Source organism: Mesocricetus auratus, unplaced genomic scaffold, assembly GCF_017639785.1.
Source record: "Mesocricetus auratus isolate SY011 unplaced genomic scaffold, BCM_Maur_2.0 Super-Scaffold_15014, whole genome shotgun sequence".
Taxonomy (NCBI): domain Eukaryota; kingdom Metazoa; phylum Chordata; class Mammalia; order Rodentia; family Cricetidae; genus Mesocricetus; species Mesocricetus auratus.
The window spans coordinates 43,934,124-43,961,479 of NW_024429186.1; the positions used below are offsets into that span (position 1 = coordinate 43,934,124).

Here is a 27,356-nt window from a genome sequence, read left to right on the forward strand (position 1 = left end):
GTTTCACAAGTTTTTATGTTAACAAAGAACCTTATAAATCAGGTCTTATTTTTTCTTCTTTACTTTGGTGGAAACATCGGGCAGGCAGGTTACAGCAAAGCAGGAACATCTCTGTCATAGGTCCCAGATGTTATCTATTAATGCTAAAGGTCTGTTCATACATTTCAAAAAGGGTGTTACCTGGCAGTCACAAAGATGCTAGGCCAAACATTGAGCTGGGGAATGAATGGCAATATAGAGACTAAAGATAACAGAAGATAATTTGACTCCCAACCTGCAACATCTCAGCTCTCCACAATTACTGAGATTCTACTCAGCCAATCAACCTTATCAAATATTTAAATAGTTAAATGATTATTTTTAAATAACTACGGCTTTGTTTCTGGGAACCTCACAGTTCTCTCTACTGATCAAATGTAACATTTTATGTACTGAACTAGCAAGTAATTGTCAAATGTCCCACAGTGCTTGGAAGACTCATTCCTAGAATCTGACTTAAATAAGTAGGCAGGAAAGCAGTCTTCAATGTTGATAAATAGTAGAGCCATTGTGGAAAAAAATCTCTGGATCATTGGAAGCATATCAGTCATTATGCTATGAATTTTGTTTTTCTCCCTCTCTATTTGACATAACATTCACAGGTGACATATAATACCTAAAGTTAAAATACCTAGGAATGTAGGATGGCCTTAAGAAGTGAGGACAATAGATAAAGGAAACACATTTTAATCAACCAAAAGCGTCATATTCTTTTAACTAGGTTGACTGTATTTCCCCTTGTTCCTAGAGTTATCTATACTCCATGGAATATTTTGTTTGACTTTTGGGGCATTTGAAATTACTTATGATCTTTAATTCTAGTTTGGAAAAGTCAATGGACAGTCATACTACAGAAAAAAATTAGATAATGATATAGCAATTTATTAAATTTTCTTTTAACCAAATTGTCCTCAAACTCACAGAGATCCGCCTGCCTCTGCCTCTCGAGTGCTGGGATTAAAGGCGTGTGCCACCAACGCCCGACTAGAACAATTATTTTTTAAAAATACTTTATTGCATTTGCTTACTCAGGATGTGTGTGGGAGAGCACGTGCCATGGCACACAGGTGGAGGTCAGAGGACAGCTTGTAGGAGATGGTCTCCCCTTCAGCCATATGGGCCCCAGGGATCTGCTGGAGTCGTCAGGATTACAGACAAGCCTGACAAGGAGACTGTGGCTACCTTGTGAGTGGAGGCTTTACCCCAACCAGCACACACATAAACTTAATGTTTTTTTTTTTTTTTTTTTTGGTTTTATGAGACAGGGTTTCTCTGTATTGTTTTGGAGGCTGTTGGTCTAGCCCGGCCTTGAACTCACAGAGATCCGCCTGCCTCTGCCTCACGAGTGCTGGAATTAAAGGAGTGTGCCACCACCGCCCGGCTAAACTTAATGTTTGAACACAACATTAAATGGTTCATTCAGTGAAAGGATAGACCATAAAACTCTGGTTTTGTAAGCCAGTTTTGTGATAAGATCACTCAGGGTTCTTTTCAATCTCAAAATGTTGAATTTCAACATTACAAGGTTTATGACCTTTTATTACAGTCAATTTAATCATAGCTGTGATGTCATCTTTCTTTAAGCTTTAGCTTTTAATGCCCTTTTATGATACACTTTGACCCTTTAGCTTGTCCCTTTTCTGTTTTCTTTTGGAATAATTCTTTACCTCTGGACACAGTTTCAAATCTTTTCATTGCATGTGTATGTGATGCCCATATGTGTGTGTATAAGTATGTGTGTGTTTACATATGTATACATGATATGTGTGAGGTCTGTGGTGGTTTCAATAGGTATGGTCCCCATAGACCCATGTGTTTGAATGTTTGGCCAAAGGGAGTGGTGCTCTTAGGAGGTGTGGCCTTGTTGGAGGAAGTGTGTCACTGTAGGAGTGAGCTTTGAGGTCTCCTATGCTCAAGCTATGGCCAGTGTGGGACAGTTCACTTCCTGTTGCTTGTGAATTATGATGTAGAACTCTCAGTTACCTCTCCAGCACCTTCTCTGCCTGTATGGTGCCTTGCTTCCCACCGTGATGATAATGGACTAAATCTCCAATGAAATGTGTTTCTTTATAAGATTTACCCTGGTCATTGTATCTCTTCAAAGCAATAGAAGCCCTAACTAAACAAAGTAAGAAGTGATCTTGGTTTTCTCTTCCCAGCAGGAGGATTCTGGGCACCAGGTTTAGTGGCAAGCATCTTTGCCTGAGTCTTCTTGCTGGCCCTACTTTAGGGTAAAATCTTATTTTACAAAATCCTTTCTCATCTGAAAACATAACCTTCTTTAACCTTCTCCAAAAATATATTTCATTTTATATATTTTATATGTATAATTTAATTTAGCTCTCTTCTTTTTTTTTTAAGAAAAATTTTTCTTTATTTTTTGGTTTTTTGAGACAGGGTTTCTCTGTGTAGTCCTGGCCATCCTGAAGCTTGCTCTGTAAAGCAAGCTGTCCTTGACCTGAGAGATGAGCCTGCCTCTGCCTCCTGAGTGCTGGGATTAAAGGTGTGTACCACCACCCCTTGGCAAATATTTCTTTCTTAATAAAATAATTATATTTCAAATGAAAACCCCAAGATGTCAAATATGAAACACAGAAAATATGTATATCATATTGAATATCCAACAGTTATAAAATGCAGGTAAAATGTTAATAGTACTATCTTTTCTTAATAAATTTAAGTATTTGTTAAAATATTCCCTAAGCCGAACTGCATTCTCACTCTGTCTGAAAGTGCCTCTATTGCCCCAATGCAGTAAGTGACCACAGACTTCTATTGCTTAAGTCTGCCTGCTTTCCTGACCTCTATTTCTGAAAGTGTGACTTTTCCTTCTGTCTTATCCAGCTTCCCACTCTGGAAGCTTTCCTGCCCTGTTGCTTTTCAAACCCCAGTAAAGCCTTCATCACCTCGAGCGGGCATCTGCAGAACCTGCCAGGTGCTTCATTCACTAGCATCTCTTTCACCACATCCAGTAGAGGCCCCAAGATAAGGACCGGCCGCAGAGAGGGACAGTCCACCTTCTGGACCCGCTGATAGGCCAGGCTCACCGAATCTTCAAAGAGCAGAATGGAGTCATTGGAAAAGGTATCCAGAGCGAGCAGGTCCTTGCCATCTTTGGACCCACTGCGTTTGTGTTTATGTTTCCTTCTGAAGAAGGACCGACGTGCAGCTGCCGACAGTGTTTTTGCTGTGTTGTCATCTTTGACCTCAGACATACTGAGCCTCCTTGAGAACTCTTGGTCCATCACATATTTGCTGGGAATCTGCCCACGCTGGATCTTCTGGGCATTCTCATCCAGCTGCCAAGCCATCCAGGACCCAAACATTCCCTGGGGCAATGTGTCATCCACATACAGGATGTCATCTTTCTTAAAACTCAGTTCAGGCTCCACTTCTGCCAGACGGTCATATAGGGCCCTGATATAGAAGCTGTCACCAGGCAGGCCCTGGACTCTGTTGAACTCCTCCTGGCGGTACTGCACCTTCAGGCGAATATTGTCCTTAGGCTTCAGCATCTCCACATAGACATCCTCCACTGTCCTGCTGCGCACATCCAGGTTGCCATACTCAAGGATGAGGTCCCCTGGCACAAGGCCATCAGGACCCTTGGCAGGACTGTCATCTTCCACCTCAGCCACAAACACTCCGTGTAGGTTCCCACCACACAAGTGCACCCCCAGATCCAACTGGGATTTCTTGACGGGGCGTCAAAGACTGCCTGTTTGTGGACTACAAGCGGAGGAGTGGCCATTTTGATGTTACCACCGTGGCTTCAATAAAGGAGATCACAGAAAAGAACCGGCACTGTCTTCTGGACATCGGCCCGCATGCCATTGAGAGGCTGCATCATATGCACATCTACCCCATTGTCATCTTCATCCGCTACAAGAGCGCCAAGCACATCAAAGAGCAGAGAGACCCTGTCTACTTGAGGGACAAGGTGACGCAGAGGCATTCCAAAGAGCAATTTGAGACGGCACAGAAGATCGATCAAGAGTACAGCAGGTACTTCACAGGGGTTGTCCAAGGTGGAGCCCTGTCGGGCATTTGCGCTCAGATCCTGGCAATGGTCAATCAAGAACAAAGTAAAGTCCTGCGGATCCCTGCTTGCCCACCGTAGCAGAAAACTGTGCCAGAGGCGCCTCCATGACCAGAGGACAGCTGGATGGCTCTTTCCTAGCCCCAGAGAGGTCTGTCTATGGACCTGGAACCAGGACTGCACGAACACCTCCTTTGTAGACGGAGAGCCCCCAAAATTTGGGCCCAGCTGGTGGATGGCACTATTCACACGTCCACTTTGAAACATAAAAGCAAACACAAAAGACTTGATCCTCCCAGAGGCGCTGTGCCCAGGGCCTTGCTGGTCACAAGTTTACAAGCCTTTTCTAAGTATTTGGTTGTTTATGTTTACTTGAATGGCTCCATGTTGGTGCCAAGCCCCTGATCCCAATCCCTCTGTCACTCCCTGTTGGTTTGATGTTCCTGTCTTGGGCAGGACAGTTCTGGAACCTCATTGGGGGTGGGGTGGTGTTGTTTTGTTTTAGGAAGTTTCTGTCAGTGGGACCAGAGCTTTGACAGACTTCCTGCTCCTCAGTGGTCCCTCTCCTGGAAGACATCACCACTGCAGGTGCTCAGAGCACTTGTTGGTACCAGAACCAGCGCCCTGGTGGGGCCAACTTGCCATGGCAGCGCTTTCCTCCAGTACACGGAAGGCAGCTTTGCATTCTTGCAGCTTCTCCTCCTGGCCTTCCTACTCGCCCCCTGGCCCCTTGTTTCTTCTCCAGCTGCATTTCTATTTAAACATCACGTCTAGTCCACCAGAGCCTCGAGCTTCCTCAGTGATGCAGTTGGGTCCTCAGCATGGGGCATGGGCATGCCATTTCTTCCTGTAGGCTTGGAGATGCCGGGAAGCCTTTGCCAGTACAAGGTGGCAGGGTAACCCTTACACTGGCACAGATGTACCAGCTCTTTCTGGCTTGAAGCTACTCATCTATTGAAAACCCAAGAAGAAAAGACGTTTTCTCAACATTCTTAGCCCGACTCCACGAAGACATCTCCATTGTTGGGTCGTCCCCGTGTCCCCGTGTCCCCGTCCCCCGGTCCCCCCGTCCCCCCCCCGCCTTCTGATGCCAGATCTGTTTTGGTAAAGAGCTGATGCGGTCCCTTCATCAACTGTGTGTCCTATTAATAGGTACTGTACTGGGTTCTGTGTGTCACTGGGGTAGGACCTATATTTTAATACTGTTCCTAACATTTCATTTTATTAGCAAGAAATCTTTAATTTCATTTTATTCTTTGTAATTCTAGACATTAGATTGTAGTTTAGCCATTTTTTAAAGGGATGTATTTTCTTGCACAGCTGTTTAAACGAGAGCGAGAGTCGCAGCCCTCCAGGCTGTCCTGTGCCTTACAGGCACACATTTTCTAGCTCAGACAACTGACAGACGCTGCTGACCACTCTCAAGGTCTTACTTGCACAGTTGTGGGACAAGGACTATTTTCCTGGTCATAGGGCCCAGGCAGGTATGGATCTGACAGGTGGGATACGCTGTACTAAAATGTTACTTTGTATCAAAAATAAAACAGACTTGAGTACAACAACAACAAAAACAACAAAAAAAAAAACAACAACAACAAAAACAAACCCCAGTAAAACTGTCCACTTTGCCTCTGAAGCCATTTTTAAATCCTCTTACCTTCTAGGCCTCATGTTGGCTGGTAACACACAATGGAGGATCATCACAGTAATCACCTACTGTGGCAGATGAGACACATCTTACAGAACTAGCAAGTGGTCTATTGATAACACTAATCAGAGCATCAGGGCAGGGGAAGTTTCTTCATGCCCCATTGTAGGTTCACAAACAAGAGAGAAGGGAAGATCTCAAGTAGAAAAGGCAAAATCTTAGAAGACCCAGAAGCTGTGAGGAGCAGTTGATGGGCAATTTCCCAGTCTAGGTCACCCTACATCCTGCTTCTGTAACACCAGGCCAAGGAGGAGCAGACACCAAGAGAGGCTGCAATCGAGCTGCTCTTCCAGGAAAGGAGGAGGGAAGAGAAAGAACTCATCATAATCCTTTCTCCAAATACCAAAAGGCCACTGCCACTCAGAGTACCATGTGGTCGACCTGGACTGGAACTTAGTGGAAACTTAAACAAGCCAAGACCAGACCACAGATACACGCCTACAAAAAGTTAATCAGAACACAGCAACCAGGTAAATAAAAGCCTGGGTGTGGTTCCACCAGGACCTCAGAAGCTGAAATCTGTATGGCTTTGGAAAACAGCTGTGAGGATGGCAACAGTTTGGAGAAGCACTGCATGCTAGAGAATGAGAATCTTGGCTCCCTGGACAAGGACAACGGGTGCTGGGAAACTCCTGTAGCAGGGTCAAGGCCTGTCATGGCAAGGCAGAGTCACCCTTAAGATTCTGCACACTGACCAATCTGGTCTAACGAGTTTGATCTGGAGCCCGGCAGCAGGTCTCTCTCATGAGCAGTTTGCTCCCTGAGACATTTCAGAGAGAGTAGAGATCCAATGCACTTCCCAAAAAGCAAGAACTATTGGCTGATACACACACACACACACAGACACACATACACACACACACACACACACAATAAAACCTCCCCATGTTCACTTATATGTATATACATACATACACACATATACATAAGTATATACATATACACATGTATGTATGCATGCTTGTGTAACTTTGAATTTTAAATTTTATTCATTGGTGCATGAATATTTAATTCGTTTTACGTTGCTTGACAATGTCTTAGAACTGTGCCATCTATATCTGCAATTGTCTGGTTACACTCACTCGGTTTCTAACTCCAACAAACCACAAACTTTCCGTCTCACTCATACCTCATTTTCTCTTTGTCTCATTTTCCATCCTCTTTTTATCTCTTTAAAATGGGAGACGTTCAGTGATCCTTTGCTTATCACTGTTTTCCACTTACACAGTTAGTGTGCTAATGTATGCCAGGGGGCATAGTAAAGAAACTGTCCGTTATTAGGGTGAAGGCTTTTTATTGTGACCAAGAAAAAGAAAATATCCAGAGGCATCTGGAAAGGTCCAGAGCAGAGAGAAAGGGAAGCAGACTGGACATGATCAGAGCTGGGGAAGCCAGAGAGTGAGAGAGGAGAGTGGAGGTAGTAAGAGATAGTTCAGTGATTTTTCAACCTGTGGATCGACACCCTTGAGGGATTCAAATGTCCCTTTCACAGGGCTCACCTAAGGCCATCGGAAAACACAGATACTTATATTAAGTATCAAAATTACAGTTATGAAGTAGCAATGAAAATAGTTTTACGGTTGGGAGGTTACCGCAACTTGAGGAACTATGTTAAGGGTCTCAGCACTGGGAAGGTTGAGAACCACTGAGATACAGCATAGCGAGAGCGTGAGCCAGAGCACAGAGAGCCAGAGTAGCGATGGAGCACGCAGCCTGCGAGAGAGCCCTGGTGGACAAATCATGTGCACTATAAGGAGGGTGAGTAGCTGTGGAGCGACTCCTGGAAAACTCATTTCACAAGTTCCTTCTAGAGTCCAACTTGAGATCATTTCTAGAAGTATGGAGGGCCTGAGAACTCACAGTTAACAGAAATGGAACACTGGTCAGGTCTGAAGGGGAATTTCAAACAAAATACACAACATCCCAGCCTACAGAGCCTCAGAGGACACATCAGAGGACAGAGAACTTTGCCTAGTGTAAGAATCATCCATTCATCACCCTATGGAAACTCTTGAGACATTTTTCCTTTTTGAAAATAAGAAATGCTTTTTCTATTTATCTCCCCCAGTTTGTTGGGGAATCAGATTCCCTTTAGGGGATTTTAGTCTTGCTAATAAGAGAATTTAAGAACAGCCTTGGAATAAAGCTCAAGGATAATTTCATTAGAGTTCGAAAGAAACCCGACAAAGCAGGTAGGCCGTTATTTGACAGCTACCAGGAGGTAGAATGAGGGAGAAGACAAAAGCCTTTTTGAGTTAGGGTCAAGAGAACCGGAATGTTCAGCAATGGAGGTGAGCAGCAGCTGCATCTCAGGAAGAGAGAGGAACCGCAGAGAAAGAATGAGAAAGCCCAGGATGGCCGGGAAAGCATGCTTATGCTTTATTTTCTTCTTCCTTTTGTGTGCAGGTATTCTGAGCATGTCTGGTTCCTGAGGAGGACAGAAGAGGGCATCAGATCCCCTGGGACTGGAGTGACTGATGGCTGTGAGCTGCCCTGTTGGGAAGAGCAATCGATGCTTTTAACAGTTGAGCCATCTCTCCACCCCCACAGGCTGAGGGAAAAGAAATGATCAGATTTTTCAAAGCGGGCATTCTTAGCGGTGCTGCAGATTGGAAGGCCTGAAGCATCTTCAACGAGGGAGGGGCCTCTGAGAAGGCCCATTGCAGTACTATCTCATTAAGGGGATAATTATTTCTCCCACCTCCTTAGCATGTTTTCAAGGGATTCCAATTTCCCATGGGTTGGTGTATTGACCAGGTGATTGGTAGGTCTTAGGAAGAGACAACAGTATGTCACTTTCTAACCTTTGGAGCAGATCAGAATGTCATTTTTCTACATGGGACCAAGACATAAAACTCAGAATCTATTCTTTTGACCAGTAGGAAGCAGCTTTTCCTTAAAGGACCTCAACAAAGCCCTAATATCTATCTCTTTTACGTAGTATTTTAAATCCTAAGGAGGGGCAGCTCTAGTGTTCCCAAGGAGAATGAGAGATGGGGTCCAAAGGCAAACATGAGGGAGAGGGCCCATCCTTAATGATCTCTAAGCCTACTAGTTCTTGTAATAGAAAGTAGTGGATTTATAACTGTGGTTGGAATGTTGATATTTTAAAGAGAGGTGTGTATCTTTCCCTATCATTAGCCAACCATTGAGACAATGGCCCTCAAGGGACAGGAGTTCCCCCCCCCCAGGAAGAAGTTGGAAGCCCCGTGACTGTCAAAGGAAGAACTTGACTCTTAGAAATTTCAAAGTTCAGACGTATTTCTAAGCTATCTTTGTAGGGAGAAACAGTGGAGCAGAGAAAATGATGGGTCAACATTAGGCAGTGCCACCTCCTGATGAGGGCTCTTTAGTTATCAATACCTTCTGATTGTTGTTGAAACCTAAACCTCACCCCTGAAAATGAACTTGAGGTGGATTGTTTACTGACCATGTTTGTTCCTCTTCCCAGTGTACTCACAGGAACAGATCCCCGTCTCTGCTTCTCAGTATTACTTATCTCGTAAATGGGCATATTTGATGATGGGTGCCTGGGCCCTGGCAGTCCTGACAAGCCAAGTTGGGCCTCCAGGGCCCAGTCACAGAGTGAGGGTTTTAGTTACTGAGTTTAGTCTCCATTTGAGTGGGGAAGAATGACACATTCAATGATACTAAAACCTATTTTCACTTGGACATTGCAAATACTTGACCTGAAAAAAAGAAGAGAGATTTTTAAAAAATCTAAACAATGACCTGTCTAGGTAAGCACATTCTAATGAATAAACACAAGAAACAAGAAAAACCCGAGCATGTAACTCCTTCAAAAGCATCAGTTTCACCGCAATAAAGTGTTAACTAGATAAAACCCAGACAGGGTTGGGAAGATGGCTCAGTGGTTAAGAGAGAATGCTGATCTTACAAAGGAGCCGAATTCAGTTCCCAGCACCCATGTCCAGTGACACATAACCTCCTGTAACTCCAGCTCCATGTGATCTGATGCCCTCTTCTGCTCCATGTACACAAATACAGAGACCAATTTCTTTGATGAATGCAAGTGAAAAAAACCCTCAGTTCAATATTTGTGAGCCGAATTCAACAACACATTGATAAAGATCATCTCCACAATGAAGCTAGCCCCTTTGAGGGGGATGCAAGGATGGTTGATCATATGCAAATCAATAGACAGCATACATTACACAAATAGACTCAAGGATAGAACTTATATGACCATTTCAAAATATGCAGAAAAGACCTTTGTTAAAAATTCAGTATCCCTTTGTGGTAGTTTGAATGTAGTTATCCCTCATAATCTTTCAGGGAATGGCACTATTAGGAGGTGTGGCTTTGTTGTAGTAGATATGGTCTTGCTAGAGAAAGTGTGTCATTGTGGGGATGGGCTTTGAGGTTTCCTATGCTCAGAATACCTCTCAGTGTCTCAGTCAACTTCCTGTTGTCTGAAAGATGTAAGACTCTCAGCTACTACTCCAGTGCCACATCTGCATGAACACTGCTGCACTTCCCACCATGATGACAATGAACCTCTGAACTGTAAGCCAGCCCCAATTAAATGTTTTACTTTATAAGAGTTGCCATGGTCATAATGTCTCTTCACAGCACTAGAAACCTCAACTAAGACATCCTTCATGGTAAAAATCTCAAAGGAGCTAGCCTATCAGCTAAAAGCACATTTGTGAACACAACAGCCTATTTACAAGAGACCAACAGATAACATTATGCTAATATTCAAAATATTTCCACTAAAATCCAAGAATGCAGCAAGAATATCCAATTTCTCCACTCTTATGACAATGTTTGGCACCTTAGCTAGAGCTGCAAGACAAGAATGGATAAAAGGGATACGGATAGGAAAGGAAGCAGTGAAAGTGTCCTTACTTGAAAGACAATTGAAAGATCTCCCAACTCAAACTCATTGATTTGCAGAATTAAGATTACAGGAAGAGCTATATTACTACAAGTAATCCACAGATTCAGTACAACTCCCACAAAAATCCTAAAACCATTCTCCACAGAATTAGAGCAGATGACCCTAAGATTCACATGAAAGCTCAAAAGATCATGAATAGTCAAAGCAATTCTGAGGAAAAAGACACAATACTGAGGCTGAGGGATGGCTCTTGCTGTATGAATCTGATAACCTGAGTTTGATCCCCAGGACAAATGTAAAACTGAAGAACACAACCAAACCCACAAAGTTGTCCTCTGACCTCCACACCTAGGTCATGGGACATGCCTTCAACACCCCATGAACCTCATGCACACACACAATAAACAATAGTAATGAATAAAAAAACAATAACAAAAGCATTACTGAAGGTACAGCCCTACCAGCTATCAAGTTCTACAACAGATCCATAGCAACAAAACCAGTATGATACTGGCAAAAAAAATTAAACATGTAGGCCACTTGAATAGAAGATCCAGAAATAAATCCACATAGCTATAGTCTCCTGACTTTTTAATTTAATTTTTTACAAAGATATCAAAACATGCTCTGGGCTGTGGTGGCACACACTTTTAGTCTCAGCACTTGGAAGGCAGAGGCAGGTGGATCTCTGTGAGTTTGAGACCAACCTGGTTTACAAGAGCTAGTTCCAGGAGAGCCTCCAAAGCCACAAAGAAAATCTTTCTTGAACCCCCCCCCCCAAAATGATGCAAGTACAACTGGACATCCATATGTAGAACAATGAAACTAGATCATGTTCTCTCTTTCTACACAAAAATCATCTCCAAATGAACCAAAGACCTTAGCGTAAGACTTATCTCTCTCAAACTGTTAGAGGAAAGCACATACAAACACGCACACACTTTTTGTGGAGGCCCCCAATAGTTTAGGAAACAAGACTGTCCATCAACAAACGAAGGCCTCATGAAATTCAAAATCCTCAGTACAACGGGCAGTTAATTAACTCAGAAGACAGTTGAAGAAAATCTTGGCCAGCTGTACACCTGGCAGAAGATTAACATCTAGAATATACACGTAACTAAAAACTGAACAAGAAAACGACCCAATCAATAAATGAGCTAATGAGACAAACTGACAGCTCACAAACGATGAACTACATATGACCAGTAAACATATGAAAAATATCCAGTGTCCTTAGTCACTGGAGAGGTTCAAGTCATTGAGATCCCATCTGCTCCAGCCAGAAAACAAATGCTGCTGGCATGGATGTGGACAAAGGCAAGCCCCTATTCCCTGCAGCTGCGAAGGCAAACTAATCCAACCTCTGCGGAGATCAGTGTGGAGGAACAAATCCAACACATGACCTAGCTGTATCTTTTGTGGAATATTAGTTAAAGATGTGTTGCATTTGTTTATGATGTGGAATGTTTGTTTAATGAAAAGACATGTTGCATTCTTTTACGTTGTATTTGTTTAACTGTGTGAAGCTGTGTTACTTTGCCTGTCTAAAACTCCTGATTGGGCTAATAAAGAGCTGAGCAACCAATAGCAAGGCAGGAGAAAGGCCAGGCAGGCAGAGAGTATAAACAGGAGAAATCTGGGAAGACACGATCAAGGAGTGAGAAAAGAAGGGGCCAGTCACCCAGCCACGCAGCCAGACATGGAATAAGAAGGAAAGAAAGTTATACCGAGATAAAGATAAAAAAGCCCAGAGGCAAAATATAGACAGGATAATATAAATTAAGCAAAATTAAGTCATCCATAAGAAACAGTAAACCTCCGTGTGTTTATTTGGGAGCTGGGTGTCGGGCCCCCCAAAGAATAAAGAGTAAAAACAAAACAAAACAAACAAGCAAACAAAAAAACAGCATATACCTCTCCTGGGTATACACCCAAAGGATTTCAAGTCAGCATACCACAGAGACCTGGCACATCATTTATTGCAGATGATTCATGATATCTAAGGTATAGAACTTACCTAGATACCAACAACTGAAGAACGGGTGAGTGAACTATGGTATGTACCACAACAGATTTATTTTTCATCCATAAAGAAGAATGAAGTTACATTGTTCATAGGCAAATGGATGCAACTGGAAGCAATCATACGTAGTTAAGCCAGTCTCAGTAAAACAAATAATCTGTTTCTCCTCATTTGTAGTTCCTACATTTTCTACAATCACATAAAATCACATGCATATATAAAATGAAAATAGATGTGAAATGTCTAGGGGAATAAAGGGGACTAACAGGAGAGGTAGCAGGGAAGGGAGGAGGTAGGAGGAATGGGGGAAGAAATACTCTCAACATACAATACATAGCTGTAAGAAAATTTTTTTATTAATTTATTTTTTACATTCCAATCCCAGTTCCCTGTCTCTCTTCTCCTTCTGCTCCCCCCACTCCCCTCATCCTCCCATCTGCTCCACAGAGAGGGTAAGGCCTCCCCTAGGAGGTCTACAAAGTATGCCTCATCATTTGGTTGAGGCAGGACCAAGGCACCTCTCCACCCCACACCCCTATGTCTAGGCTGGGCGAGGTATCTCTCCATATAGAATGGGCTCCACTAAGTCAGTTTGTGCATTACAGTTAGATCTTGGACCCACCGCCAGTGACCTCATTTATTGTCCCAGTCACACCATTGTCACCTATATTAAGGGAGTCTAGTTCAGTCTTATGAAGATATTTTTTAAAAGATAAATCTAGTTATTTGGCAGAGAACAGATTGAACCCAGGTGTGAAACACACCTTTAGTCCCAACACTTAGAAGGCAGAGGCAGGCAGATCTCTGAGTTTGAGATCAGCCTGGTCTATATAGAGATTTCCAGGCCAGCCAGGGCTACATAGAGGGATCCCATCTGAGAAAGAGGAAAAGAGGGGGTAGGGAGACTGAGACAGAGACTAGACATGAGTAACCAGGAAGTAAGAGTGGAGAGTGGAAATTGTGATTCAGTGGAGAAGTGACATCAGCTGAGACAAGAAAGTCATGGATAGGAGCTGGGGAGATGACTCAGTGGACAAAAAGCCTTCAGGTATGAGGCTCTGAAGCACACAGTTAAAGGTTGGCAGGCAGGGTGACCTGCCTGTAACAGTTCTCTGGCCGTGGAGGGGGCGTCTTGGTGGGAGGGAAGTCTGGCTTGCTAGACTAACTGACCTGGTGAGTCCTTGGTTTGGTGGGAAACCCTGCCCCAATAAATAAGGTGAGAGCAATAGAGGAAGACACCCAATGCCACAAACTCCGAGCTCTACACACATTTGCACACATATTCCTGTGCGCTTTGTGTGTGTGTGTGTGTGTGTGTGTGTGTGTGTGTGTCCACATATGTGAGAAAACCCATACTCACATGCACACACACACACCACATATACAAATACACACACAAGAATGTATCGGGGGAAGGCAGATCTGAGGTATGATGATGAACTGGGGGAGAAGCACATTTGTTGGTGGATACAGTAAACGCTTACCTGGGGAATTTCTGTTTGAAACCACTTCATCCGCCCCTGCTCCTGGATTGTAGGAGACTCCTTCCCTTCCTGAACCAATACAGTGTTTCTGACAGGTGGCATTGTTTTCTGATCATACACAGACACTGAAAACTTGGTTCAAGTTATTCCACTACAGAACTTGACTTCATTTTCATTTTCATATTCGTTTTTATTGTGGAGTTCAAATCCACTGGGAAAGATCAAAGACTTGGCCTCAATTAAAATTTAGATTAAATGAATTTGTTCCTACTGCTAGCAGAAGGCTATCAGTCTCCGAGTGTAGCAAGCCACAGGTGTGTTCGAGGCTATGGTGCTACCATACTTCACAATGATCCGAGTCAAAAGGCTAAGGATGTAAATGAAGACAAAGACAGCGGCTCATTCTCACAAGGAGAATGGCGTTTATTATTACAAGGGTGGAGCCTTATATACCAAAGGCAGGTATGGTGGCAAACCACCAAGGTCAGAAGCCTATGTCACAGGGCCCTCCAGCAAAGGATGGACCAAAAACAGGAATTAGCATTTAGACAAAGGATGGATGGAAAACAGGAACTTGCATGCAGGCCTTACTGGGAAGAGGGGATGAGAAGTGTTTAGCTAAAAGCTCCTAGTAACAAGCAGTCAGCAGAACCCCCATGGGGGAAGGGTGCAACAAATCCCCCTTTTACATATAATTAAAAAATGAGCATCTGGCTTAGGTTGCCCAGGACGTTAACATCTATTTTACCCATCATTGAGAAGTCTGTCCAGGCCTCACAAACCCTCTGTCTTAGGTTAATAGATGTCCCCCAGGATATACCTGTCATTGATAACTCATTTGTCTTGCTGGCTCAACCAGGCTTGCACTGAGTGGGTATCTGTTGCTGAGGAAAGCATGATCTGCTTTGTATGAAAATGGCGCTGGGATTGAGGCCTTTCCAAAAGGCAAACTAGGGTTTTTTTTGTTTTGTTTTGTTTTTGTTTTTTGTTTTTTACGAGACAGGGTTTCTCTGTGTTGTTTCGGAGGCTATCGGTCCAGCCCAGCCTCGAACTCACAGAGATCTGCCTGCCTCTGCCTCCCAAGTGCTGGGATTAAAGGCGTGCGCCACCACCGCCCGGCTAAGCCAAACTAGGGTTAAAGACTGTGTTGCCCAGGGTCATAATCTCGAGGGCTAGCGACCCACTCCGTTTCTTAAGTAATAGACCTGTCTGTTGCAGTCCCGTTAAGAGGGAGTCTCCCAAAAGGGAGGCACCCTGGTCTCAGAATAGCCAATTAAGTCCATTTGTTAATTAAGATTTAAAGTGCCCAATTATAATTAATATAAATTTGGGAACTTAAGGTAGAGGCATCCTCCCCTGGGGGTTTATCCAGCATGTCTTCCGTGGCAACTGGCTAAGAGATAGGGAAGCCAAAAACTGTAGCCGCCGTGATGTCAAAGTCTCTCCCGTGTCATGTAAGGATGAGTTGGTTCTCTCCTGAGTGTTCCACTGGAATAGGCATGACACCTGGAACATGGACCACCAAGGCTGATCAACAGCTTCTCAAGCGGCATTCCTGGAGGACATATTTAAACATTTCTCCCTAGGGAGTGTTATTGCATGTAGCAAATGTCCAAGCAGGCAAGTCCATCCTGAGGGCTGCCTTTCCTAGGCTATGGTTGAGGCTGATTATAGCTGGATACACCTGACACTGAAGACCTGCCAGCATCAGAACAGGCAGGTTCCTCATTAAAGCCTAATGAGTCTATAGACGGCGGATGAGTATCAGCAGGAACAGAGCACACACAACGCTCCGGAACCCAAACTGGGTACTAACCATCCTGTGGGAAAACACAAAGAGACCCCCGCGTCCATACCAAAACTGGATCTGGTCCTTTCCAAAGACCCGAGATTAGGTCTTTCCATTTAACTAGAGGTTTTTGCTGTACATCAGACAGCCAATGGTGATCTACTGCGGAGTTGCCAGAAGCATCCACAATTTAAAAATTTAAGATATAGAGGATAAATGATAGAGTAGAGTGAGGGGAGCCAAGGTGGTCCCCCAAACCCCCCTTCTTCACTTTAGCTAAATAGGCTTTTAGAGTGTGAGGAGCACGTTCCACAATAGCCTGTCCTTGGAGTTTGTAATGTTGAGCTAAAAGCTCCTAGTAACAAGCGGTCAACAGAAACCCATGAGGGAAGGGTGCAACATTCGAGTCAAACAGCATGCCTACCAAAATGGGCTAAAGGAATATCTTGTTTACTTATCTGTTGTTTGTTTTGTTTTGTTTTTTCAAGACAGGGTTTCTCTGTGTAGCCTTTGTCATCCTGGAACTCTCTCTGTATTGATGGGGGGAGGTCCTTCTGTATGCTGTGAATATATGTTTCTCTTATTGGCTGTCTAATGGACAGGCAGGAAGTATAGGTGGGGCTACCAGACTAGAAGAATGTTGGGAAGAGAATTGTAGAGAGTGAGTTAAAGGGGATACGCCATGTATCTGCCGTCGAAGGATCAACATGCCAGAGTATTACGGGTAAGCAACAGCCTGTGGCAATACATAGTTTAATAGAAATGGGTTAAAAATTAAGAGAGAGCTAGCCAATAGAAGCCTGAGCTATCAGCCAATCAGTTTATAATTAATATAAGCCTCTGTCTGTTTGTTTGGGACTAAATGGCTTTGGAACCAGGTGGGTCAGAAAACTCCATCTACACTATATATAGGACTGGTCTGAAACTCACAGAGATTCTCCTGCTTCTGAGTGTGCGCCACCACTGCCTGGCTTAAAGAAAGGGTTTATAAAGGTGGATAGAAATCTATCAAAGGTGTACTTTATAGCTATCTGTGGAATTCATAGCTGGGAAAAAAATGTTTTCCTTCGGTCAGTTGTTTCTCTTTCCCTTAGTATAGTACTAAAAATATCACTTCATTGCAGTCCCACAGCAATAAACAAGTTTACAAAAGCAGGAAGCAAGTGATTAAGTACTTCACATCAAGAAAACCACCATCCTATTCTTACCTCACTTGCAGGCCACTAGGATCTCACAGACATTCCAGGGCAAATGTGATACTCAGTACCATATTAAGTTTTTTTACACAGAAAGTTATGTGTAAAGCATTATGGATGCCTGAGCACTTGGGGGAAGTGTCACTAATAGGCTAGGATAGAGCAGGCAATAACACAGTGACACCAGGTTAGGCTGGCTGTCACACCCCCACATCTCTCTGCTACTTGAATTCTCTATACAAGGATTCCCAAGAATCTTCCATTTGACCTCCACATCTAGGCATCTAAATCTAATTTGGTCTCTTAAAACCTTTTAGTTCCCTTCCTGGGGTCTCATATTGGGGTCCCTTTGCTCTTCTAACTGTTATTTCATTCCCTTTTGTGGATCCCTGGCATAGGGGTTTGAAGAGGAATGGTCTCATATACTTCAATGTTTGGTCATTAGAGAGTAACACTCCTTGAGAGCGATTAGGGGGTGTGACTTTGTTGGAGTAGGTGTGGCCTTGTTGGAGGAAGTGTGTCATTGGGGTGAGCTTTGAGGTGTCCTTCTGTCTGCTGAATCCGATGTAGAACTCTCAGCTCCTTCTCTAGCACCATGAAGCAATTTGGTTTAACTAGAGAGACTGCTTGTCAAAATTGTCAAACAATAAGGTGTGCCCACAATATTTATCTGTAACTAATTTAAGAGTGAACCCTAGAAGCCTACTTCCTAATCATTTGTGGCAAATGGATGTTACTCATGCTACAGAATTTGACAAGCTTGAATAGGTACACATGGCAGTTGATAGGCATTCAGGTTTTTTGATGGCCACTGTACAAACTAAAAAAGTTACCACACTTGTTATAAGTCACTGTTTAAAATGTCTTGCTTACATGGGAGTTCCAAAAGTGATAAAGAACAGACAATAGGTCTAGATATTCTAATAAGTCAGTCAGCTATTTTGTACTCAATACAAAAATTGATCACAACAGGTATTCCTTATAATCCTCAAGGAATTGTGGAGTGTGCTCATAGCTCCTTGAAAATACAACTTCTAAACTTCTATACATGTGGAAATGGAATGACTTATTCCATGTTGCCTACAAATTCGACAGGATTATGTGTATTAGTCACCCTTCTCCCAGATGTAGAGTTTATTCCAGGAAGTGAGCCCATAGATTATCTTATTCCTAGACATAAGAGAACCACCTAATTCACCCCTGTTAGTGGGACTTAGAGTATCAGGGGCCTTAGCCACCAGCTCCACAGGCATGGGAGTAGCCTTTGTTTCCACATCATGCACTCTTCATTTTAAAATTTTTAAATGTAGATGCCAGTGAGCAATCTACTGCAGACAGATTCTGGCATGATGGAACTTGAGTGACTTTTGCTCAAGTCAGATGAAAAACATCCATACACTAGACAGTGGAAAAGACTCAATTTGGGGTGGAGGGAATGTTTGTGTTTTCTTACAGGAAAAGAACAAAGCTTGGTGGCTGCCTAAACATTTGGTGAGATAAATGGAGTAGAAAAAAAAAAAAAAAACAACCCAGGCCTGAAACCATGGAAAGCTGCCCAAGCCAGTTCCAGTGAAACATGCTAAACTAGTGTTCCTGACTCTGCATAGCCCCCTCCCCCACCCAGTTTTCAAATTCCTTCAACCCATTCCCACCTCTGCAACCTCACTTGGCTTCCCTGATAACTAACTCCTCTTATCTGATCCCTGAGAACGAGAACAGTGGGTTGTCAGGATGGCCTCCTAAATTCTGCCCCTATATTTTACATTCTAGTTAAATTAGTTCCCTGCCTTAACTATTATTCTAAACAAGATGTGCTTTTGGGGTTGGGAGCCCTGGGAGAAGGCACTAGGATTTCATTCCTTGTGCTCTCAAACAAGGAGGAATCTGCGCAGCCCTTAAAGAGGAATGCTGCTTCTGCACAGATCACGGGAGTGACAATAGACAGTATGGCCAAGGTCATAGTTGTAAGGCTAGAAAAAAGAAGGAAACAGTGAGAACAGGTACTAGGCTGGTAGATTGTTGGTTATGTCTAACTTTAGGAGCCTCCTGGCCATTGGCCATTCCACCCCTACAAAATTTCTCTGTCAAAGAGCTACCACCTCCGACTAGTTGTTCTCTTGGTATCCCCTTTAAGATTCAACCCACTGGGTTTAATTTTTCCTCCTGCTTTTACAAACATTTTCAAAATAATAGTTTTGATGTAGATATAGGGGAAGCATCATTCATGTCCTGTTCTTCAGTGACTAAAGTCACCACGGCTCTTTGTCCAGGGTCTGGGCAAATTTTTGCTTGTGGAAATGGAATGGCCTGCTCCATCCTGCCTGCCAACTGGACAGGACTATGAGTCCTTGCCACTGTCCTTCCTGATGTAGACTTAGTTCCAGGAGATGAGCCTCTTCTCATACCCAGCTTTGATTATTTTGTTCCCAGACATAAAAGAGAAATTCAATTTATTCCCCATCTTATTGGGCTTGGGGTAACTGGAGCCCTGGCCACAGGTGCCTCTGGACTCAGAACTGCCCTCAGTACATAGTCAAAGCTCTCCCAACAGCTTGGTGACGATGTAAACACAATTTATAAGTCAGTACAAGACCTTCAGGATCAGGTCAAGTCCCTGGCTGAGGTGGTCCTACAAAATAGGAGAGGCCTAGACTTATTTATAGCAGACAAGGGAGGCATCTGTTTGACTTTACAGGAGAAATGCTGCTTTTACGTCAACAAATCAAGCATTGTTCGAGACTGAATCAAGAAACACCAGGAGGAACTTGAGCAACGTCACAGAGAATTATCCGACCGACCCACTTGGAGTGCCTGGAGCAGATTTCTACCCTATCTCCTCCCCTTGCTTGGACCTATGCTTGGCTTACTAATCCATCCTCCTGTCACTAGGACCTTTTCTCTTTAACAAACTGATGGCTTTCGTTAAAAACCAGATTGATGCTGTGATAGCACAGCGTATCCAGGTACACTATCGCTGTCTCGATATGACTGATATGGGATGCAATTGTGATGAACCTTAGTCATATCTAGCCTGCAGAATGGCTATAAAACCACCTTTGATTCATCACCTCCTTGGTAAGCTGGGCTGGTTAGCCAGTGACGGGCAACTGGGAGAGGACAGAGGGTGTTTCATCTCAATAGCCCCCTAAGACAGGAATGTTCATCATACGATGTCATCTTCTATGACAGGGAGAGGCTTCATGAGACCCTCTGACACAGGCACAGCCCCCTAAAGGATATCGCCACCCATGGTCTTTTTATTTCGTACCTGTAAGGGCCCTAATATAAGGGCGACATCTTTAAAAGCCATCTTAATACTCCCTAAGATCCTAATGACTAACACTTACTGCCTATTCCTCTACCAACTCTCAGACCTACAGTCCAGACCCCTCTCCTTCATTAATAAAAAGTAAGGGAGGAGACGTTGAGGACCAGGTCACTATTTCTCTTTCTCGCCCTAAGGCACTTCCCAAAACTCAGTCACCTTCCTGCAGATGGCCTGGCGCCATAGAGATGACCCATCGCTTAACAAAGCTTAGTTAACACCCACACTCCCTGGTGAGAGCTCCTGCTCATCACATATCAAATGCTCCCTGCTCCTAACAGCCCTGCCTCACTTCTCAGCTCGTACAAAACCCTCAATAAATGCAGCTCGATCAGAAAGTCTGTCTTGCTGTCCGTCCTTTGTATCTCTTGTTCCACCATTCCAGGTTCCTGTGGGCTCGATCCCCATTGTGCCCTGCTGGCCCGGGCATCTGCCTGCATGCCACCATGGTCCCGGCCCTGATGGTAAAGAGCTAAAACTCTGAAACTGTGAGACAGCCACAATTAAATGTTTTCCTTTACAAGAGCTGCTGTGGTATGATGTCTCTTCACAGCAATAGACACCCGGCTTGGAGGAATTTCAGAGACTGGGGCACCTTGTTCTGGCCCTAAGGGCAGCCCCACAGAAGTCTTGCTGTCTTACTTCATTTTCTCTTTTTGCTGCTTAAGTTAGCTGCCTGAGCAGGAGCCAGCAGGAGGTGGGCCTCCCTTCCTGGTCTAGGGGCAGCTCTCACTGCTTTTTCAATAGGAAGGGAAATCTTAGCTCCTCCTGGAGGCTGCTTACTCACCCCAATTTCCCAACAGCCTGACAATATCCATCAGGGACAGTTTGGAAGGGTGGAAAGGGATTTGTTGGGATCATTTTTGGGAATGACAAAACAGGTTCTCAGCTATAAATAAGCTTAAGGAGGTGTCTAGCCCTCTTTTAGAACACTGGTTGTATAACACAGTTTTCCTAGGAACTTGGTGCTCTTTGCCAATTCTGTGGCCACAAGAAACTTTCCACTCAGCAGCCTACTGGGTGTGTGGCCTGTACAGACCAAGGCAGGAAAAGCTCAGGAGTGGGCCACTTGGGTTCTGTCTTGGGCATTTTGAAATGAGTATTAGAAGCTAGTAGGGGAGTGAGTGTGGACCACAGTGCTGCCAGTTCACCCCAGGACTCCTCAGAGTAGATAGCAAAGAGGAGGTTACTAGGGCATAAAACAGATAGAAAGGCAGGGGTGAGGGTTGCATCAGGCCCAGGCACGCCCACATTCAAAGGTAAGGAGAGGAGGAGGCGCCAGCAGTGAAGGCTGAAGAGGAGCCGGCTCCTGTCAGAGCAAAGGCCCTGATCTTGAGGGCAGGTGGGCTGACCCCTGACTAGTGACTATGTCAAGGACAGACCTTTGGTACGGGACGAGAGTGTTTCCCACAGTACGGACTGACAGAGTTTGAAGAGCAAATGAAGGGGATGAAGTGGACAGACAGTGCGCACAAATAAGTTCTGAATTTTGCTTTAAGGCAAAGAATGAAAACTGTAGCCATAGCTAGAAGGGAATTTGGGAGAAAGAAGTGTCAGTTCTTCCTTAAGATGGAGTAGATGGTACACACTTCTGTGTGAAAATATCTCCTCTGTGCTAGAGGACAGAAAAAAATTGAGGAAAATTGTAGTTATAACTAAAACAAGTTAAAATTAAAGTTGCGCCGGGCGGTGGTGGCGCACGCCTTTAATCCCAGCACTCGGGAGGCAGAGGCAGGCGGATCTCTGTGAGTTCGAGGCCGGGCTGGACCGATAGCCTCCAAAACAATACAGAGAAACCCTGTCTCGTAAAAACCAAAAAAAACATAAATAAATAAAAATAAAGTTGCAACCACGACTTCCACACAACGAAATTCAAAGGCACTGCAACATGTAGGTTGCGAGGGATGGAAATTTCATCCAAACCAGTTGAACTTGAACAAAGGTGAAGAAATCCCCCCCAAGGAAAGAGTTCATTATATAGACACAAACATAGGTCTTACCTCAAAAGGGAGTAAGAAATAGTTTATTCTGGTGCTAAGTGAATATGATCCTGGAACATGGACTCAGGTTGTCCCAACTAACATGTTCTTATGTGGGAACAGTTTCGTGAAGCTTCTATTGTGAACATAATTGTAAATCAGAGCATTTTTTCCAAATACCCTAGTGTGAGCACTAGGTGGGTGAGTTACAGTGAAGCAGGGAAAAGTTCTGCTGTAGGTCTCAAGTGTTCTCTTTGGGGTCTGTTCATATACTCCTAAAGGATTTAGTGGGTAGTCACTGGGATGTTAGGCTGGTTAGGATCCAGAGGTGGACAATGAATGCCTATTATTAATGGGTTAACGAAGCAGCCTGGGATGGTTTGGCTGTACAGTTGCAACATCTACTCCCCACAGACAGGAAGGCTAAACCAATGAGCCGTGGAATCTTTAACTTAGGTGTAATTTATTTATTTTTTAATCTAAGAACTTCAGGTTACAGTAAAAAGAGTCAGTTGTAAGAGTAGAAGATGGGCCATAGAACTGAGAGAAAAGTCTGGGGGGCCAGAGACATCTCTGCAGCCCAGTGTCTCCCTTCACTTGACTATCATCTGTTTCTGCTTTTTACGTGGCGCCCTTACTCTTTTAGAGCTAGAATGTGCCTTCTTTCCTTCCTCTCTCACTTTCTTCTTTCTCCCATCTCCCTCCCTCCTTTCTTTCCTTTCCTTCTTCTGTCTTGCCTTTCTTTTGTGGGGGTGGTACGAGACAGGGTCTCTCTGTGTAGCCCTGACTGCACTGGAACTCTCTCTGTAGTCCAGGCTGGCCTCAAACTCACAGAGATCCACCTGCCTCTGTCTCCCAAGTGCTGGATTAAAAGTATGTGCCACCACTACCCGGCCTTCTTCTTGTCTTAAGAAAAGGATCTCAACTTCGAACCTTGAACTGATCCTCCTTCTCTAGTGCTGAGGTTACAGCCACCACATCAGACTGGGATGTACCTTTATTAGGGGACCTCTCAGCTACAAACGACTTCCAGTCTATCCTTCCCAAAGACAAGAGAAACTTTCCCCAACACCGGCAAGTTCAGAATTAGGTATCTGTCTCTGAACTTCAACTAGGTTTGTGGGGAGTAAGGATTCTTTGAATGGCCAGCCAGATCCATGCATCCACGCATCTGTTCTTCCTATACTTATCATTTGCTTTGCTTTAATTTATTGTTGTTGTGGTTGGTAGTGGTGTGTGTGTGTGTGTGTGTGTGTGTGTGTGTGTGTGTGTTGGGGTTCAAACCTAGGGCGTTATGCATGATATGTGTGTTTGAACACACATCCCTTGCTGCAGTCATGGAGGTCAGAAGACAATTCTGTGCAGCTGGGTCTTTCTATCCACTCTTACACGGGTTCTGAAGATCAAGCCAGATCACCAGGTTTATGCAGTGAGCGCCTTTACCCACTGAGCCACCTTGCTGGCCCTCTTTTGTTTTGTTTTGAAATAGAATCTCTACATGTAATCCAAGTTGGTTTTATCCTCTATTCTCCTGGGTGCTGGAATATGGGATACCTGGTCACATGTCCTTTTTTTTTTTTTTTTGATTTTCAAGACAGGGTTTCTCTGTGGCTTTGGAGGCTGTCCTGGAACTAGTTCTTGTCAACCAGGCTGGCCTCGAACTCACAGAGATCCGCCTGCCTCTGCCTCCCGAGTGCTGGGATTAAAGGCATGCGCCACCAATGCCCGGCTCACATGTCCTTTTAAAAATAGCTGTGTTCAACTTTTCAACATTATGACACGACATTGTCATCTACAAAGTTCATGCTCAAGAACTGCACAATGGAGTTACAAAAAAAAAAAACAACCCTCTTTTGCAAGCTTGTGATTTTGTGTTGGCGGTGTTGGTAGGCCTTGCTCTGTGTGACTCCAGATTGTGCAAACAGGAGCCATTCTTCCTAAGTTGCCTACACTTTTTTTCTGTCATTTCTTTTCTCCTCCTTGTAAATTGTATTTCATCTTTCTTATTAGAATCTTCTCTCTGATGTATGTGAGTAATTTTCCAACAGGAAAACACCTCCAGGTTAGAGTTCAATTCCTGACAGAAAGTGAAAGAGAAAGCCGAATTTATCAGTTAACAGGGAATTGGTCTTAGAACCCTGGGTATTCTAGAGAGGTTTTTGTTGATTTGTGGGTCCCCTATAGTGTGGATCATTCCAGAGATCCACAGCTGACTTTCTGTATGTGGGAGGCTGCTGTTTGACAATTATATTAGTAGTGTACATTGATCTTGAAAGTCAAAGGATTTCACTGTGACCTTTTCATACATGCAAATATGAAATGTATCATATTCACCCATGTGAACAACTTGGGGAATGATTTACCTTGCTTATGGTTTCAAAGCCTTGCTTCTGGCTTTGTTACTTTGAGCTTGAGTAAGACTGAATATCACAGTAGCCCTTTCTTACCCGGGCTTCTGTCGCACCTGCTGTGCGGCCTGCATCCGAGAATGTAGCGAGGTGGTCGGGATAGATGACACAGAGACCGGTCGGTTGCTTTAAGAAAACTTTATCTTCCCAAGTCAGCTTAGGAGAGAGCTCTCAGAAGAAATCTCAGGAGAAGTCTCCCCAAGAAAAAGGGCTTCCCTTTTTAAGGACTTTTGCCATCCATTTACATACCATTCTTTCCACTTCTCACCCTCCTGGCTGGTGGTTTAATCTCCGGCCCCAGAATCGGGGAGACACCACAGGGGGCAGGAAGAGGCATCTAGCCATAGGAGGTGTGGAAGGAATGGTATTTCAGTGAGCCAGCCCTTATCTGAGCCCTATCAAGCTTTAAAGCACTGAATTGTTTTCAGTAAACATTACATAGATGCCTGCTCCCAGGCCGAAGGGGAAGTGGGTTTCTGCTCAAGGTCTGGTGTCCCCACAATTCACCCCTTTTTATTTTTAAATGAGGCACTCCTGTCTTAGGTCAAGTAGGGTCACCCTCCCTGGCCTGTCTTTGGGGGACCTTGAACCCCTGTTAGGTGGGAGTGGGTCTTTCCCACAAGTTGCCCGTCATTGAAGTAGCCCCACCCTTAAAATCATTTGTAATAAGGCTTTATGGCTATCGGGATTGCCATGGGCTAAGGCACTTTGAACTCAGCATGAAGCCAGAGCGCCTACTGCCACTGTTACCATTCCTAGGACCCCCACTGACATAGCGCCTCTCTGTCACCTGCCCATCCCCCGATCTGGGCCTTAGCATTCTACCACCAGCCTTTCTTTGCTACAAGGGTGATTTATAGTTACAATTTGACGGTCAAAACAGTGATAAAGTTTACAATTATTTTAAGATCTATTTAGGAAAGCATTAGAGAGTGCACTTGCACAGATACATTAGGTACAATCATTGATGTTACACATGTAGCATTATAAAAAATATGAACAAGAGGCTTGTTGCACTATTTACAGAGTACCAATTTGTTCCTGTGGTGATGTAGTCTGTCGATTTAATGTCAGTAGTATCAGCCGAACATGCAACCTGAGTCAAAGTCTTTTTGTCGCACCAGGACAAACCATATTTCTCCAGAAAAACACATTGTGATTCCAAAAACAGGAACTACCGAGTCTGATATTTCAGGTGACCATGTCCTGTTCAAATACTGAAAAAAGGCTTTTGCCATTCATCACAGTCCATACCAATGTCTAAATGTTAAATGGGTCCTTTTTCCCCCAAAGGGAAAAGCTGGCAAAATGAATTCTGTTGTTTTAAGGTGTATCAAAGGCTAGCTGCTAATCTTCTAGTTTTGTTGGCTTTGGGATGAAAACTCACGGGTCCAGGAGGTTGATGTAGCAAGCCTGATGAGAAACTGGAAATCTCGAACTGACTGTTTTATTTCTTTCTCGGGCTGTAGATTTGATGACATCAAGGGTCAGGAACACTGATTTAGGAGATCTCGAACTGGCTTGAGCAGGCTCCCACGGTCTCAGGTCCAGTTTTTTCTGCTCCATGCATCTCACCAGATGTTGTGACCGCTACTGAAGCTTTATTCTTTTCCTGTAAGAAAACACAAACATGCCCTCGACCCCAAATTAGGGTCTTCTCTACTGTCTAGTGTATGGATGTTTCCATTTGGCCTGAGTAATAGTTATTTAACTTTCATTATGTCAGAATCTGTCTGAAGCAGATTCCTCACTGGCATTTATATTTTATAAATATTTAAATGAGGAGTGGATTATTTAATGAATCATGTGGAGACTGGGGACATTACTCCCTTTTATTTTTAAATTTTGTTTGAACTGTTGAAGTTGGACCATAACAGTAGAAGGATTTGTCTACCCTCCTTAGTCAACTATCTAGGTGAATTGGGATCACTATTTAAAGTATTAGTAGATGTCCTTTAAAAGGGACATAACCATTAAGTACCTTTGAGAATCATTTAAGGATTGTAAACTATACTATGTCCCAAATAGTCCTTTTTTTTTTTTTTCTAACCTGTAGCTCTCACTAGCTGACAAGGCCTCATTTGCATCTGAGCTGACAAGGCCTAATTTGCATCTACACAGACACCTTTGGGGGTGGGGGCCTGCCAAAGCAGCAGGACAGTTCCCTGAAAAAACCTCTCTTTCTCTCTCTCTCTCTGACTGGCTCTGAGGGCTTAACTTGAATTTTTTTGTTAAAATATTAACTGACTGACTGGATGTTTCTTTTGGCTATATCTAAATCGATTTAGGTAGTTTTTAACTGTTTGAAGGGATTTAAGTATCCCTTTAATCATATCCAAGGCAATTAGAACAGTTGCTTTTGTCAACATTCACGCATTTACATTTCACACCTTATACATACTGACGTGGCCACGTCCATACACACAGACCATGCATACATATCTCTCCTTGCCTAGGTTATGATTAGTTTGTTGAACTGAAACTTCTTTAACAGAACAACTC

The 27,356-nt window shown here is 43.8% G+C and overlaps 1 protein-coding gene across 1 annotated transcript; it reads right to left on the reverse strand.

Moving 5' to 3' along the window:
- Positions 1 to 2,843: 2,843 nt before the first annotated feature.
- LOC121139416 (disks large homolog 5-like) lies at positions 2,844 to 27,356 on the reverse strand. Its single transcript, XM_040743300.1, has 4 exons — positions 27,352 to 27,356; positions 17,693 to 17,697; positions 15,933 to 15,941; positions 2,844 to 3,725 (listed from the first exon to the last, which is right to left on the reverse strand). The coding sequence occupies exon 4, from the start codon at positions 3,552 to 3,554 to the stop codon at positions 2,844 to 2,846; it is 711 nt and encodes a 236-aa protein (XP_040599234.1). The 5' UTR covers positions 3,555 to 3,725; positions 15,933 to 15,941; positions 17,693 to 17,697; positions 27,352 to 27,356.

Coding starts and splice junctions, on each gene's coding strand:
- LOC121139416 (XM_040743300.1), bottom strand. CDS start 3,554: ATGCTGAAGCCTAAGGACAATATTCGCCTGAAGGTGCAGTACCGCCAG.